We start from the raw sequence: 16,008 nt of genomic DNA on the forward strand, positions 1-16,008 counted from the left end.
GCCAAATTTGGTAGGAGGACAAAAAGCAGCTTACACTTTATTCAAGATTACAAGTAAGATTATGTCTTGACAGTATCTCATACTTCATAAGCATATGCCACTCCTCCAGCAAGATGAAGAGCCAAAGACTCCTTTATGGAGATTTCAACATCTGTTCATTACAATACAGGGACAGTACAGAAAATTTTGAGACATTTTGGAATTTATTCTGAGCAAAAGCTAGGTTTTTGTTTTCAGATCATTACTCTGAATGAAGTAAAACTGTTAGATGAATTTTATTCACCTAATTTTCTGTCAAGGACTGTGTTTGTAAGGTGTTTTTCTTTAATTCATTAATAAGCCTTAAAAGATTAATCTAAACCCAACCTAATCATACTTACCCTGACATGCCCTTCATATGCTGTTCCTATTCCTTTCTGTGGATCTATACCCAGGGGACCTTTTGTCTGTTCAGGAGGAACTGGACAAGCAGTTGGAGCTTTGTTTACACAAGTTATGTGACATGAAAATCCACACACTTTTGGAGGGGAAAAAAGAAACAGTGTTCAATAAAAATTCGTTTTTACAAAGAGAAAATTCACTGAGCACTCATTACATGCAAAGTGCCATGTTAAATGAATGCTTACCTCTGATTTTACTTTAAACAACTTGACAATATTTTTGTCATTTGGGGAGCCGATTCATTTGCTCACCAATAAGAATTGCAGTGAGAAAACAGTAAATACTTTTTTATTACTGTAATATGTAATATTACTGTTCTGTGTTAACACTAGTATCAAAATGAGAAGCAAGTAGAAGGAAAAAAAATCTAACCTTGCAAATAAAACAACTGTTTTAAACTGAATTCTTAAAAGAGTAGCTTCTGGAGTTTTCTTTAACTCTTCATCTCACTGCAATTTGGTATCTGACCTGAAATCTCTCTTGCAAGAGTCACTGATGGATGTTAAATTACCTGACATCTTTTCAATATCTGGCAAATTTTACCAATCCCTTTTTTTGAAATTTAAATTGTTCAATGATTAAGAAGGTATAATTTAAATTTTAGGAGTTACTGATATTATTGTATATAGTTAAATTACTACTAAGATAATAATAGTAGTTAACTTTTTTTTTTTTTTTTTTTGCGGTACGCGGGCCTCTCACTGTTGCGGCCTCTCCCGTTGAGGGGCACAGGCTCCGGACGCGCAGGCTCAGCGGCCATGGCTCACGGGCCCAGCCGCTCCACGGCATGTGGGATCTTCCTGGACCGGGGCACGAACCCGTGTCCCCTGCATCGGCAGGCGGACTCTCAACCACTGCACCACCAGGGAAGCCCAATAGTAGTTAACTTCATTGAGTGTTTTTAATTTTTTCTGTAATAACCTAAGAGAGGTAAGATTATCCCCATTTACATATGACTGGCCCTCGGTCACAGAAGTAAGTGGCATTGCTGGAATTCAAACCCAGGCAGTCTTGCTCAGAGCCTGCATACATAACTACCAACAGTATGGCCATGATACCTCTTGTTACTTAAATGATGAACTTGAGATTCTAAGACAAAATGATAAATAAAAATAAAGTCTCTTCCACTGAGACTTGGTTGGTTGAGAATTAAAGGTTAAAATATTTAAAACAAACAAGCTTGTTGGGAGGGGTTACAGACTAAGAATATCTATTTAGACAATTCCTACTCTCAGGGGGATCCTGGAGAATATCGGGGAAGGAATAAAAGAGGAACTGAAGGGATACCATCATGGCAACACATACACATGGGAAAATGGATTGTATATCACAAATGGATATAAAACCAGCAGAGAGGCAAGAGGGACTAGTATTGACTGTCAAAAACAATTCATCTTCTGTAAGAACTCATTCACTTCTAAGTAGAGTGTCTAACAAGTTACAATTTGCTTTAATATGCAAAAATCTCTCTTCCAACGAGCAATGGAAACAAGATAATTGTCCTATACTGGATCTAATTTCAACCAAGAAGAATTAAAACGACAGGAATCTTTAGAGGTTATAACCACATTATACTACATTTATGAAAGCCTGAGCATAGTCCAATGTGTCCCCACAGCTTTATAGGGTAGGCTGGTAGGCTGCAAAGAGTCAGTCTGAAGAAAAGACAGGCCCAATTTCATGGCAGGAGACCCTTAGAAGGGAAGAGAATTGGGAAGATCTCAAAAATTCCTACTATGGAACTGCAAATGATTCTGATTCATAAAAAATGACAAGGGACCTAAAGCCAAGTAGCTGCCAGGATTCTTTCTGACAAACAGATTAAAAAATCACATTTATAAGTACTGGCTAAGCTTCACAGTGAGATGAGGCAAATTCTCTCCATTGGGTTCAGACACACCTCCCTAGTCAATGAGAGGCTATTCCTTCTCAGATTACTTTGTTATCTTTACCTTTTACCTCCCCTTAACTATGTTTCCCAAGGCTCTCTCCTCATACTTGTTCTCTTTTACTCTACATGTGTTTCCTGGAAAACATCATTCATATTAATCAGTTCACACATTCACAACTCTCAAATCTCTACTTTTAAAGCCTGCCTATTTCCTTTTGCTCTAAACCCATGCATCTAAGAGACTAGTTAAGATATTGCAATCAGGATCTTCCAGTTGGGTTATGAGAACTAGCCAAACATCGAACACTGATCCCCAGTGCCTAGAAGCACAGAGCAGGCATTCTGCAAGCATGTGATGGATGGATCAATGAATGGTAGGGAAAAACCTCTGCTACTAACACCAGGAATAAAATATCTTTTGAGGCATAGTAGCCGACATTTAATATTTGTGAAAAGATACTTCATTGTCTACTTATTAATAATTTCTCTAATAAATTAAACAAGAGTAAAATTAAATGAATAGATTCAAGAATAACATTCACATATTTTGTCATACAGGTTAATGGGTTTTGGGGACCACAAATTCTCCTGAATGATGAAACAAAGATGAATGAAACATATTTAAATATAGCTCCCCTGGAAAATGTTTCTAGGGACCATCTGTCTAGTTTCCAATATTCAACAGACTTTAGCAAGGTGTTCAGTTTATTATCCAAAGAAAAGCAAATGATTAAGTCAAATAAATAAACATTTATATACTTTTTAAAGAGAATAAAGCTATTTGATTACACTTTAGGGAGTAAATGTCAGGATTCTAAATTAGTCACATTTTCTTACCATTTAATTCTTACCTTCACAGGAACAGCCTTGTCTTATCAAGCCCACCATCAAGGAGGTACACTGATGACATTTGGTAGGAGTAGTAAAAGATTTGACAAAAAACTGATGAGTCTTGCGCTGCAAAACAAATTGATAAAACCATACACATTGTTCATTTAAAGGATTTCCATAATATGAATCTCTGTGAACCACACCAGCTGCTAGAATGTTTTCTAATTAGGTGTAGAATGAATTATTTTCATTTCTCACCACATCTTTCTATAATTAATGCTCTTTAAATATTTTTATTAGGCAATATTGAGCTGGATTATGCTAAAAATAAGAAGTTAAATGATAATCAATTGCTCTTGAATGCCATTTGAAAAGTTATAAAATAAACTAGCATTTTTTTGCTCATGAATTTTGAATTCCGGATTTTTATAAGTTCTTTGGCAATGCATTAGGTGAAATTTTGCATATTTATACCTATACAAATAAAGAAGTTTAATATGCTTTTATACCTTCTTATGAAGAACAAACAGTAATTTAAAATTCTTGTCCCTACTAAAAATCATGTATTTGATTTTCTGGGACCACAAACAAGTAACATGTTAACAAATATATTTCCTCCCTTGGAAGCAGGCAGTATTACACTTGAGCAGATATAAATACACATATATTATTCCACAGACAGACTGAAAACCCAGCAGTTAAAGTTCTTCTCTAAGTCTTTTCTGATCTGTATGGTGGTACGCCAACGTAGATTTCAGTTCTCTAGAACACTTCTTTCCTCTCCAAATGAACTCTTAGCATGTTTTAATAATAAATGAATTACAGCCACTGTTCTATCACTCTGCTGTGTGAACTTGGGAACAAATTACTTAACTCCTCTGTGTCTCACTTTCTTTATTCTATAAAATAGAATCAGTAATAATATCTACATCATGGGGTGGTTAAATGAGCATTAATATAAACAAAGCCTTCTGAACAGTGCTGGCACAGAGTAAGCATTCAAAACATATTTACATATGTATGTTATAAATATAAACATATTTATAAAACATTCTGAAAACAAATTTGGCTAATTATTTCTTTTTTAAATGTGTGATTGATTTAAACTAGTAAAAACTTTATCCTGTAGTCTGGTAACATGTGAACACTGATGGAAAACAGTTTTAAAGTAGTATTATTTTAGTTGAAATTAACCATATTAACAAAAACTAAAGAGAATATTTGAAGCTTTAAAATTTAAGTTAAAATAAATTTTGCTCTTCTCAACTGGGATACATTTACATACCACAAAAGAAATTTTAAAAAAAATCAAGCATAGAAAAGTAGATAATCTTTTTATATTAGGGTCCTGGAATGGAATGAGATTCTCAAATTTAGAGCAGTCATGAGCTCTGGTCCAACTTCAAACCATTCTATTCTAGAAGTTCCTCAGGACCTTTGGTCAGTTTCAAAGCAGCACTGGGATCTGACTTTATTCTAAGTAGAGGACAGACTATCTTTCTACTGGCTCTATAATTGCTGTATGTGTACTGAGCAACAACCAAGGTGCAGACATTGTGCCACTACTTCTCAATCATCTCATTTAATGGAGACAATGCCTCTGGGAAGATAGGTATTATTTCTTTATATAGATGAAGAAACTGAAACTCAGAGAGATTAAATAAATTAGTCATGAATAGACAGTTATTGGTAGAGTTAAAAATTCAAGTCCGGATCTGATTCTGCCATCTTTCAGAGTTTGATAATTAAAAAACATGTAACTGAAAAATATGATCCTAAAAAAAAAATTCACCAGACTGCATAAGACACAGTTAGGTCAAGACTAGAGGCCTCCATGCCTGTGATAAAAATATCTGATTTGTTAACATCACATAAAATTTTGCTCAACATTTCTCCTGTATACTAATTTTTACTCTTAGTTTTTTTAACTTTCAGGAACTATGAGAGTAAATTTTCTAGTGCTAACTTTTTCAATTGTTCAAAATACATTAATGCAATAATGCAAAATTTGTTACTGATGGGTTTTAAAGGCTTCTATTACAATGAAAGAATTAGTCAATGGCTCAAGGTAAGTAACTGTTCTTTTTTTCTTCTTCTAAAAGATAAGAAGACATGTCTGAAATGACAGTAATAAAATAACCATGCCTATGACAAATTTAATAGTATTACATCACAATATCTAAAAATTGCTTATAAAACATATTTATTATATACTTTTTCCCCAGAGATCTGCTCAGGATGTCATAATTTTAACTACGTATGCAATAGTAGAAAAGATAAACAATGTTTTACCAAAGCATTGATTTTAAATGACCAACTGGCAGGTGCTGTTTAAATTGTAGGAGGTGGGTGTGATTCACTACTGAAGATTAAATGGTCCACGTTTTACTAATCCCAACTAAGAACAGTATAATATATAACATAATTAACATGATTCTGAGAGCATCAAACTTTAGGCAACACACAATAGGCTTTTGGTTTTATTTCTTTTTGGCGCAGGGTGGGGTGGGGTGGGGAAGATGAATAGTAACAAAAAGATAGGTGAATTCAGCCCTAGGGTCTAGACTACTTGGCTTCTGGATCTTTCTAAGATCCCCTTTCTTGTCTCCTGGTCAATACCTGATTTCTAATACTTCCACAAAACGTAGTTGGAGGAGGAGAAAAATACGTCTAGTAAAAGAGGCATTGGGCTTCCCTGGTGGCGCAGTGGTTGAGAGTCCGCCTGCCGATGCGGGGGACGCGGGTTCGTGCCCTGGTCCGGGAAGATCCCGCATGCCGTGGAGCGGCTGGGCCCGTGAGCCGTGGCCGCTGGGCCTGCGCGTCCGGAGCCTGTGCTCCGCAACGGGAGAGGCCCGCATACCACACACAAAAAAAAAAAAAAAAAAAAAGAGGCATTAAACCTAAAGCATGAACTCAAATTAATTTTAGATTATGTGATAATTTGGAGTAAAATGAGAATTAACTATAACCTCGAAATTTAAAGAAGTGGATAGAAAGAAGGGTTCTTTTCTATTCCAATTTTGCTAGTGTTGCAGACTTCAAGCTACTCCGTGGAGAAGGTAAAGTACTTTTAAAAAATAGATGTGAGAACAAAGTAGAACCAACCCTTTTTGAAAACTTACAAATCAGTAGTTGTACATAATTAGGATTCTACCCTATAAATGACAAGTAAAGGAGTCTTTATCTCAAGCAACCCTTTATTAAAGGTTTTTTAAAAATAACCTTTTTCCCTTTTAAACACCTTTACTTTGAGATAATTATAGATTCAATCCTTCATCTTCTAAAAAACATGAAGTAAATTTTATTTTATTTTTTGGGGAGGAACAATAGGTGTACAAAATTGAGTTAATATTCAGTCCATGAAATATTATCACCAGAGCTTCGTGGAGGCCCCTCTAATTTTATTTGACCTTATTTATTTATTTATTTATTTATTAAACTGGACCCCTATCTTAAACCACTCATAAAAATCAACTCAAAATGGAATAAGGATTGAACATGGACCTGAGTCCATAAAACTCCTAGAAAAGAGCATAAGGACTAAGATCTTTGACATTGGTCTTGTATTTGGACTTATTTTATTTTAAATTAATCCTTGACGATCTACTCTCCATCCTTCCCCATGAAATCTGTCACTCAATCTAATGTGATCCACACAGGTCCTTGGATATGTACACAGCCTTATGAATTAGATATTTCTGAGTGTTGCTAATTTATATAAATGTGATTTTGTTACACATCAACCATATTTTACCTATCTTTCTTCTATTTCCAACTTCCTGCTACCATTGCAGCACTAAGCATCCCTGTCATGTTGCCTAATGGTTCTGCATAAAACTTTTTCTGAAGGAATGAGATTGCTGGGTTATGTGGTATATGTCTACTCCAGTAGCCAGGTTGTTCTCCAGAATGGCTGTACCTGTTTAAAATTCCACTAGCTGTGTGTGAAGCTGCATGTTTCTTCACATCCTTGATGCTACCTTACTTAATTTTTGACAATCTGGTGAGTATAAAGTAGTATTAATTTAAAAATTATTAAATTATTTAAATTTTTAATGTTACCAATTATAAATAAGGTTGGACACTTCTTCATGTGCGTGCTGACCATTAGGATTTCCTTTTATGGGAATTATTTATATTATTTGCCAGATTTTCAACTGGATTTCTAATCTTTTACACATGCAGTTACAGGAGTTTCTTACATACTGTGTTCTAGAAATGAATCCCTTACTGGTGTTAAGCACTGCAAATATCCTCTACTAGTCTGTCATCACTTATTAACCACCTATTAACAATGTTTTCAATGTACAAACATCTTTAATTTTATTTATTTATTTATATTTGGCTGTGTTGGGTCTTCGTTTCTGTGCGAGGGCTTTCTCTAGTTGTGGCAAGCGGGGGCCACTCTTCATTGCGGTGCGCGGGCCTCTCACTATCGCGGCCTCTCTTGTTGTGGAGCACAGGCTCCAGACGCGCAGGCTCACTAGTTGTGGCTCACGGGTCCAGCTGCTCCGTGGCATGTGGGATATTCCCAGACCAGGGCTCGAACCCATATCCCCTGCGTTGGCAGGCAGATTCTCAACCACTGCGCCACCAGGGAAGCCCAGGATCTTTAATTTTAATGTAGTAAAGTCCATCAATATTTTCACCTGATGATTGTGGTTTGAGATCTTATTTTCATTGCCTAGTCACAAAGAAATTCTACATTTTCTCCTATGTATGTATGTATAATTTTAAAAATCAAATTAATACATGTATATAGTTTTAAGAGTAAATAGTATCACAATCCTTATAACAAAAACAGAAGTACCCCTTTGCCCCAAGTTGTCCTTCTTAGGGGCAATTTCCTTTAACCCTGTTAGCTATTTACTTCTATCAGCAGAACAAATTTTAGGATTCAGAGTTCTTTTTTTTCAACACTTTGAACATACTTCTTGGTTTCTGGCATCTCATTGCTGCTGAAAAGACCAATATCAATTTGACTTCTGTTTAGATAATCTGCTCTCTCTTTGAAAGTTTTTAGAATTTTCTCTTGATCTATGATATCCTTAAGTTTTGCTATAATGTGTCCAAGTGTGAATGCTTTCTTACCTCCTCTTTTTAGCACATAATAATGTATTTCAGTATGAGGATTTCCATCTTTATTTCTGGGAAATATTAGGCCATTATTTCTTTAAGTATTTCCATCTCTCTATTTTTTTCTTCTTTTGAAAGTCCTACTACATAGATAGACACTATTTCTGTCTTATAGCTTAACTTTCATATTTTCCACCTCATCTTCCATCTCACAACTTGTTTTTCTGCTACATCCAGTTTCCTCATTCTGCTATTAAAGCCAGTTACTTGAGTTCTTTATTTCAGCAGTTATATTTTCACGTCAAGCACCTGGAAATTATTTTTCTTTATAAGTACCTTATCCTGACCCATGTTGCCAACTTACTTCCTTTTTTACCTCTTTGATTTAAATTCAGGCTCTGTCTAGCCTCAAAATTTTATCTAGCATAGATTATTCAGTTTGTTGCTTTCTTTTATACCAGTTATACTTTGGTATATTTTATTGGTTTTTCAGATCCATCAATCTGTCTCTAATTCGGGGGTTTACCCGAAGTTTATGTTTGGGGGATGGAGAGTTCCAATTTCTAGAATTCCTTTGTAGGAGCTTGAGATAAGCAACTAAATCTTCATGTTCTACCATATACAATACTTTGGACATGGTCATGTTGAATGGAATGAAAAAAAAATGATCTGAATTTTTCTCTAAACATTTCTCTTTCTACGTGGTTTATTAAGCTCAATTTTAGATTCTTCCACAAGTGGCCTCAACTTAATGCCTGCCTTAAAGTACACACTCCAAGCACTACTCCTTGCTGTAACAGACTTCAAAACACTGAACTTAAGAAGATGGAAGTAAAACAAAACACACTTTGCATGTTTGTCCTACCTTTCTTAGTGGTGATTATTTCCACTCATACAGAATTTATTCTCTTCCCCAGCTTTTATGTTTATAATTTTGAGGAATCCAATAGTAAAAATCATGGCACATAAAAAAAGCAGAAGAAATCCATTCTCTTTCTTTCCTTTTTTTTTTTTTTTCCCCACAACATACAATGCTTATCACTAGATTGAATACCTTAGATGGAAAGCCAGTTGAACCAGGGCATCCCTTTTTCCTTAAGGTTGGTGTGTGAACTGGAAGTGGAGTATAGTCTACAGTCTGAATCCAGGGGAAAAGAGGAAATAAATGTCATAAAACACTCCATCTATTTCAAACATCACTAAAAATAAAAGTAAATACAGCCAAACAAAACAGCAATAAGGAAAAATTATCTCAATGAAGCTAAAATTCTTAGTGTTGATAATTTAAATTTCTGCCTGCAATATCTACAAATAAAATATTTGTTCAATTTATAAAAATTATTTCAGTCTGGAAATTTAAAAATAACTTGTAAAAGAGAACCTACAGAAGAACACAAGAAAGTCACAGCATGTAGCCTACATAAAACTGAGGATATTAATTCTCAAGTTCAACTGAAAATGCCATATTAATTGTATAAAGTATCTGAAAGAGTTTTTAAGCAAGATTTATAATCAAAATATTTAGAAGATGCTTTTAACTCCTTTGACTTCTATATACAGAATGCATATTACATATATGGAATACAATTCTGTGGATTTGTGTGTATGTGTGTAGAGAGAAAGAGCGAGAGAGCACATGCAAGATATAGAGATTGATTGAATGATGGATTGATTGATTAGTGGGATTTTTGTGAAGAAAGTAATTTCTAAGAAGGGAGTTAGATTATTTAATATTACTGGAATTCAGAACTGACAAATTTAATTACTTGCCATATCTTTATTTTATGGCATATTACTGTAAGATATTTCTTTGAATGAAAGGAACCAGTGATTTTACTGGATGTTATTGTGGAAAAAAAGAGACATCACTTATTAGCAAAGTATAAAAAAAATATATGAAGAATGATTTCCTTTTAGGATGTTAAGCAAGCAAGCAAGCAAGCAGGAGGGAAAAGCTAGCTTTGTGTACAGTTACAGAATATTCTAAAATATTAAGAGAAAAATGGATGGTCCCTCTTTGCCTTTGTTACTATATAACCTCCAAAAGCCAAATATTTTATACACATGATAGCCTTAAAATGGAATTTAGATGGGCTTCTCAGAGTTTTCAACTTAACTGTGAGTTTAGTTCTAATTTAAATTTAATTTACTTTTAAATAGCTTGAAAAAAGTATTAAACCCAATTTATAATTTAACATTAAAAAATAAATAAGAAATAAAAGAGATGAATACAAAACCTTTATGAAAGTTAATAAAGAACAATTCATAGGAAACAAAATTGACACTAGGATTTACATAGAAAGTCCAAGAGAAGTTTTTAGAATTAAAAGGGGTGAAGTAGGGGTGCTGAATCCAAGATCATCATAATTCATAAAGACCAGCAATGCCTAATTTAGAAAACATATTTTAAAGAGATCCCATTCACCATAGCAATAAAAATTTAAGGTTCCTAGGAACAAATCTAACAAGCAATTTGGAGTACATTTGGGAAGAAAATAATGAAACTTTATTGAAGGATATAAAAAAATATCTAAATAATGTTCATAGATGGAAAGGCCCAATATCACAAAGAGATAAGTTCTCCTCAGATAACCTATAAATTCAAATCCAATCAAAAGCTTTACATGGAACCTACAAGCTGAATCTAAAAATCATATGTAAAAACTAAAGAGTCAAGAAGTAAAGGAAGAAGAACAAGGTATGTGGGAGTGGCTGATCATACCAGGTATCAGGAATTATTTTAAGGCTACAATAATTCCAACAATGTGATGTTGGTACAGGAATAGACAAAAAGAACAATGAACGAGAATAGAGAATCCCAGACAAAAAGAACAATGAAAGAGAATCAAGAATCCCCAAACAGACCCATTTATAAAAAGCAGAGATAGATTTACAAATCAATGGGGGAAATATAGGAGAGTTGGTGGTTCATACAAGAAAAACATTAGATTAGAACTCCATTTCTCATAATACATAACAACAAATTTTAGTTTGATTAAAGTCCTAAACATGTAAAAGCAAAATGTAGAAACTTTTAGAAGAAAATATGGAAGAAAATCTTTATAACTGCTGCATAGGGAAGAACTGTTTTAAAAAGACATAAAAAGCAGAAGTCATAAAAGACTGACAAATATGACTACTTTAAAATAAAAACTGTTGCAAGACAAAAAGATACGACAAATAAAATTTTAAAATAAGCCACAGACTGGAAGAAAATATTTGCAATGCATATAGCCAGCTAGGAATTAGTATCCAGAATATATAAAGAACAATTACAAAACAAGTGGAAAAATAATTCAATAGAACAACAGACAAAAAGACATGAACAGGCAAATCATCAATGGTCAATAAACATATAAAAAGATGTTGAATAACACTTGAAATCAGAGAAATACAAATTAAAACAAAAATGCCACTTTATACCCATCAAATAGACAAAAGTTAATGTCTGACAGTACCAAGGGTTGGAAGGGTGTGGGGAAATAGGGAATTCACTCACACACACACTGCTGGTGGGAGTGAAAACGGGTCCAACCACTGTGGAAAATAATTTGACAAGATCTAGTTAAAGCTGAAAATGCATATTCCACACAACCCAATAATTCCACTTCTAGGTATATATGCTAAACAAACTCTGCACATTTGCAAAAGCAGATAGCTATTAGGATGTTCACTTCAGCAACAACTGTAATAACAAAAAAATGGAAACAACCTAAATATTCAACAACAGGAGAATGAATAAATAGTTGTGGTATATTCATACAATGAAATATTATGCAACAGTTATAATGAATGAACTAAGTAGACATGTATCTGTATAAGATGCAGATAACCTTTGTGTAAAATTTAAATATACAACAAACACTATTATGTATTGTTTATGGATACAAATGAAATAAACATGTAAAAGTAAGGAAGAAAGGGAGTATGCCAATTTCAGGGTATTTAGGTATGTCTGGAAAAGGAGAGGGGGAATGGTATAGGGAAGGTTATTTCAACTGTCAGGAATATTTTCTTTCTTTTTAATACAAATTTTGGGGCAAAATGTTCACATCTGTTAAATCTGTGGATGTTGGTTATGTGGGTATTTATAATATTATTTTCTGTATGCTTTAAATATTTTAAAATAAAAATGCATAAACTCAAAATATTAAAACAATGAAAATCTAAAATCAGAGGGTATCATCAACTTAACTAAGCAGTCTATCACAGGGTTGGAAAAAACCAAGTCAGAATCTGATTACAACTCAAACTTCACTTGAGACAGCTTTCAAAATGGGACTATCTGCTTCTATTGGAAAACTAGACACAGCTCTGTCTGATGACCAAATGGGAAACAAGGGAGCCATGTCAGAATTGTAAAGCTTGAGTAAATAACCAGAACTGCATCTGAGGCAGGATAGCATTAACTGAGGAATAATCCTTCTGACTTGTTGAGAAAGTTGGCCAGTTGGCTGTTTAAAACCATTTACTTACATAAGGTGCAAACACAACACTGTTTTTGCACTATTAAAAGGCATGATTTAAATATTAAAAGGTTGGATTCCTATTGCTGATTAACAGAATAAACTATTCGGTTGCCAGCAGTGGCAATTTGAAGTTCTATTTATGAAGTAACAGCTATGTCATATCTTATTAGATTGATTAGAAGAATTAAAATATGAGAATGGCACCTGACACTGCCATGTGTCCACAGAGCTTTTATCTGATAATTCCAAAATTCACACAACTCTGTCCTCTATTCTATATAGCTCTCTACTTAAGATAAAGACTACTTTAAAATTAAATAAAATTTCTGTCTATTTTGGGTTGAATTTGGGGGGACCATTTTTTACTTCAGTTTTATAATCCTGTGTATATTATCAGTCAAATGTAATGATCTTCAATATACTGTGACTTACTACACAATACATTTGATTAAAAGAAGAGAGTCAGAGTTCACTTGTTTTTGCAAGTCCCTCTTTCCTGACACAAGTGAAAAGTTGGGGAGCAAGACTGCTCCAGTGAGGCACCTTAACTGGCTCAGCTTCACTAGATGTGGAAGGAGATGTGGACCTTGACTGGATGTAAAACTTGACGTTCGGATTCCGTACATATGTGTTCTCAACGGGATCAGTCTAGGAAAATAAGTCAGGAAAAACAAAAACCCAAGAAATCACTTTTAAACAAAGTGCAGCTCTTAGTAAATTTCTGTAAGGCATGATCATGATAACATTCTTGAGAAAGGAGAATAACAAACGTTAGTTTGAATATTCACATTAGGGATGTGTCATTATACAAAAGCATAACCACTAGCTTTAAACAAAGGTCAAGATAACAATAGTTAACAAAATGCTCCAATCTTCACCACGGATCTCTTACTTTGAGCTACTGTATGTTCTTTACTTGTATTCCAACAAATAAATCATACATGTGAAATAAATGCAGAGTACTTAATAGAAATATGTACTGCAGATTACAAATAAGTTTGCCCTTGATAAGAATGAAATTTGGTCCTCTACAAGGCATTAGTTGAAAGTAAAAGAAACAAACCTATCAGCTTTGTCACTAAATTAAATACTCTTTTTATTTTGCAGCAGTAGAAATACTGGCACACATACTCAGTCGCACCCTTCTAACCAAGTATTTTTAGAAACTGAAGATGCTTTGGGTTAAAATTTAGCATAAAAGATCCTATGGAACACACCGGTCAATGATATATATTCAGTTTGGCAATTTTCAAAATTACCAGGATTGGGTTTTTTAAATGAAAGGCAATGAAGACAACTTGGGAAGGTTAGGGAATTTGTTTCAAATATGTTGTGCAAGCAAGAACAATGCTTAGGTCGGCATTTATTGTAAATCAGCATTTACTGATTTACAAATCAAGAAAAGGAGTGATCAGCTTAAGGATTTTAAACATGTACTAAAAACGTTTTTAAAAAATTTTTTCTCTATTATTATTATGGTTACTGTTTTAGGGACTGGCTAGTGGGCTGGCAAATACTGGAGTAGCCCTCTGCTGGTGCCCACCTGTGGCCTCCCTTGGTGGTGGGCATGGGCAGGTATTCTGGCAAACTGCAAGGCAAGACTTTGGTGGGACTGACTAAGATGGCCGGCAGCCGGGCCTTAAACCTTTAGCTACTGGTTTCGGGAGAAACGGGGACAGGAAGGATCTCAGTAAGGGCATCTAGGGGACCTGGAGTAGCAGCTATGTACTAACAACTAGGAGAGTATTTCACATTTAAAAAACTGAACCATTGAACTGATGCATCCCAGCTGTACGTCAGCTCTGTGTGTGTGATGTGGATAATTTCATAAAACTAGTTTGCCTTATGAGGTGGGAGAGCCAGGCCTGAATCTCATCTCTTGACTCCAAATTCAGTACTCTTTTTTGTTGTACCAAGGCAACTCCACAGTAGAGATAGTCAAAGCAAGTTAGTGATCATGGAGACTGACAATGAACTTTGCTCAGGAACAGGAGAGTAAAAGAAAGAAGAAAATGGGAGTCCAGACAAATTTTACCTAGTTCACAATTTTACTGAGGGACAGCCATGAAGAAGGTTATCAGTTCAAACTGTCAATCTGAAATATGACCCTAGGTTGGGAATAAGGCAAAATGTCTTTTATTTTCTAAAAATATACTCCTGGTTTCCCTAAGTTTATATAAATTGCAAGCTGAAAAAAGTCCATGGGGGAGTAGGTTCAATTAAAATGGAATTCATAAGCAATACTGATACATTTTATACTAATAAGAATTTTAAAACTGACTCAAATAATCAAGAGTTAATGATCTTATAAAGTTTTAAAGAAGTGTCCAAACAGAGGATATGCTAGTTGTAAAAAACTGGATTATTTTAAGAAAATTTAACGTTCTGACCTGTCACACAAAAACCTTTAGCCCATAGATTTAATAATTAAGACATAAAATCAGAAGTTCCTGTGTGAAGGATAGTGCTGTGTTTAAAAGAGGTGATAAAGAGAATTCAGAAACAATTTGGTTCCATTTTACTTGAAGCAGATTTTAAAATAAGACAGTGATTCTCAATTTTCTGGGAGGAGCAAATTTAATATAGCTAATATAGTGGCTTTGCACCTCTGGGTCCAATTACTTTAAAAATTCTTCAAAAATGAGAAAGGCAGGACATTGCTGTTCCCAATAGTACTGGCTGAAATTTTAAAGCAGGCTTGCTCTTTGTGCCATATGGACACATACCGACAGAAGTTGAACACAGTGTTTTATATACTTTCCTGTGCTGAAATTAGAATATACCATTTTACGCCATTTTGCCAATATGTGCTCTAAAGGGGGGTTCACATCATGAAAACTGTCAAACCTAAAAATCAAGTTGATCATTAAAACATTTACTAACATGTTTCATGAGCCTATGAAAATGTGACATTATGACGGTTTGATATTGGCAAAGAAAAAAAACACTATCACAGTTTAATCTGTGATTACACAAATCAGTGACTCTTAAGGAATGACTGAGGCTTTTAGCACATACCTCTTGGCCCTTCTGAAGAATTACTGGCATTATAAATCTTTTTCTCCTAAAAATTTTTTATTCATCAATAAAATGAAAGAAAACAATAGAAATGAGAACAGATTTTAGAATGATTTTCTTAGCTGAAGGAAGTTAAAACTGGCTTTTCAGAAGTGGAAAACATTTAAATTTTAAAAATAACCCATCCTAATTATAGTAAAATAGAATAATGAAAACTTCCACACTAGCTTTTTGGAGCTTTATGCTCTTAAAGTAAAAATAAATTCCAGAGATTAAACAAAA

General features: G+C 34.2%; 1 protein-coding gene across 22 annotated transcripts in view; it reads right to left on the minus strand.

The window, feature by feature from the left end:
* CDC42BPA (CDC42 binding protein kinase alpha) overlaps positions 1-16,008 on the minus strand; it is a 313,738-nt gene that overhangs the window by 32,570 nt on the left and 265,160 nt on the right. For 11 of the 22 annotated variants that reach the window (XM_067028824.1, XM_067028792.1, XM_059068736.2 and 8 more), the window contains 4 exons: positions 13,252-13,356; positions 9,294-9,377; positions 3,184-3,289; positions 381-517 (listed from right to left, as the gene is read on the minus strand). In XM_067028824.1, the coding sequence (XP_066884925.1) occupies positions 381-517; positions 3,184-3,289; positions 9,294-9,377; positions 13,252-13,356 (432 nt within the window). The remainder of the gene's footprint in view (positions 1-380; positions 518-3,183; positions 3,290-9,293; positions 9,378-13,251; positions 13,357-16,008) is intronic. The other 11 variants (XM_067028895.1, XM_067028865.1, XM_067028853.1 and 8 more) reach the window with 1 other exon arrangement.

Source organism: Kogia breviceps, chromosome 1, assembly GCF_026419965.1.
Source record: "Kogia breviceps isolate mKogBre1 chromosome 1, mKogBre1 haplotype 1, whole genome shotgun sequence".
NCBI classification, from domain to species: Eukaryota; Metazoa; Chordata; class Mammalia; order Artiodactyla; family Physeteridae; genus Kogia; species Kogia breviceps.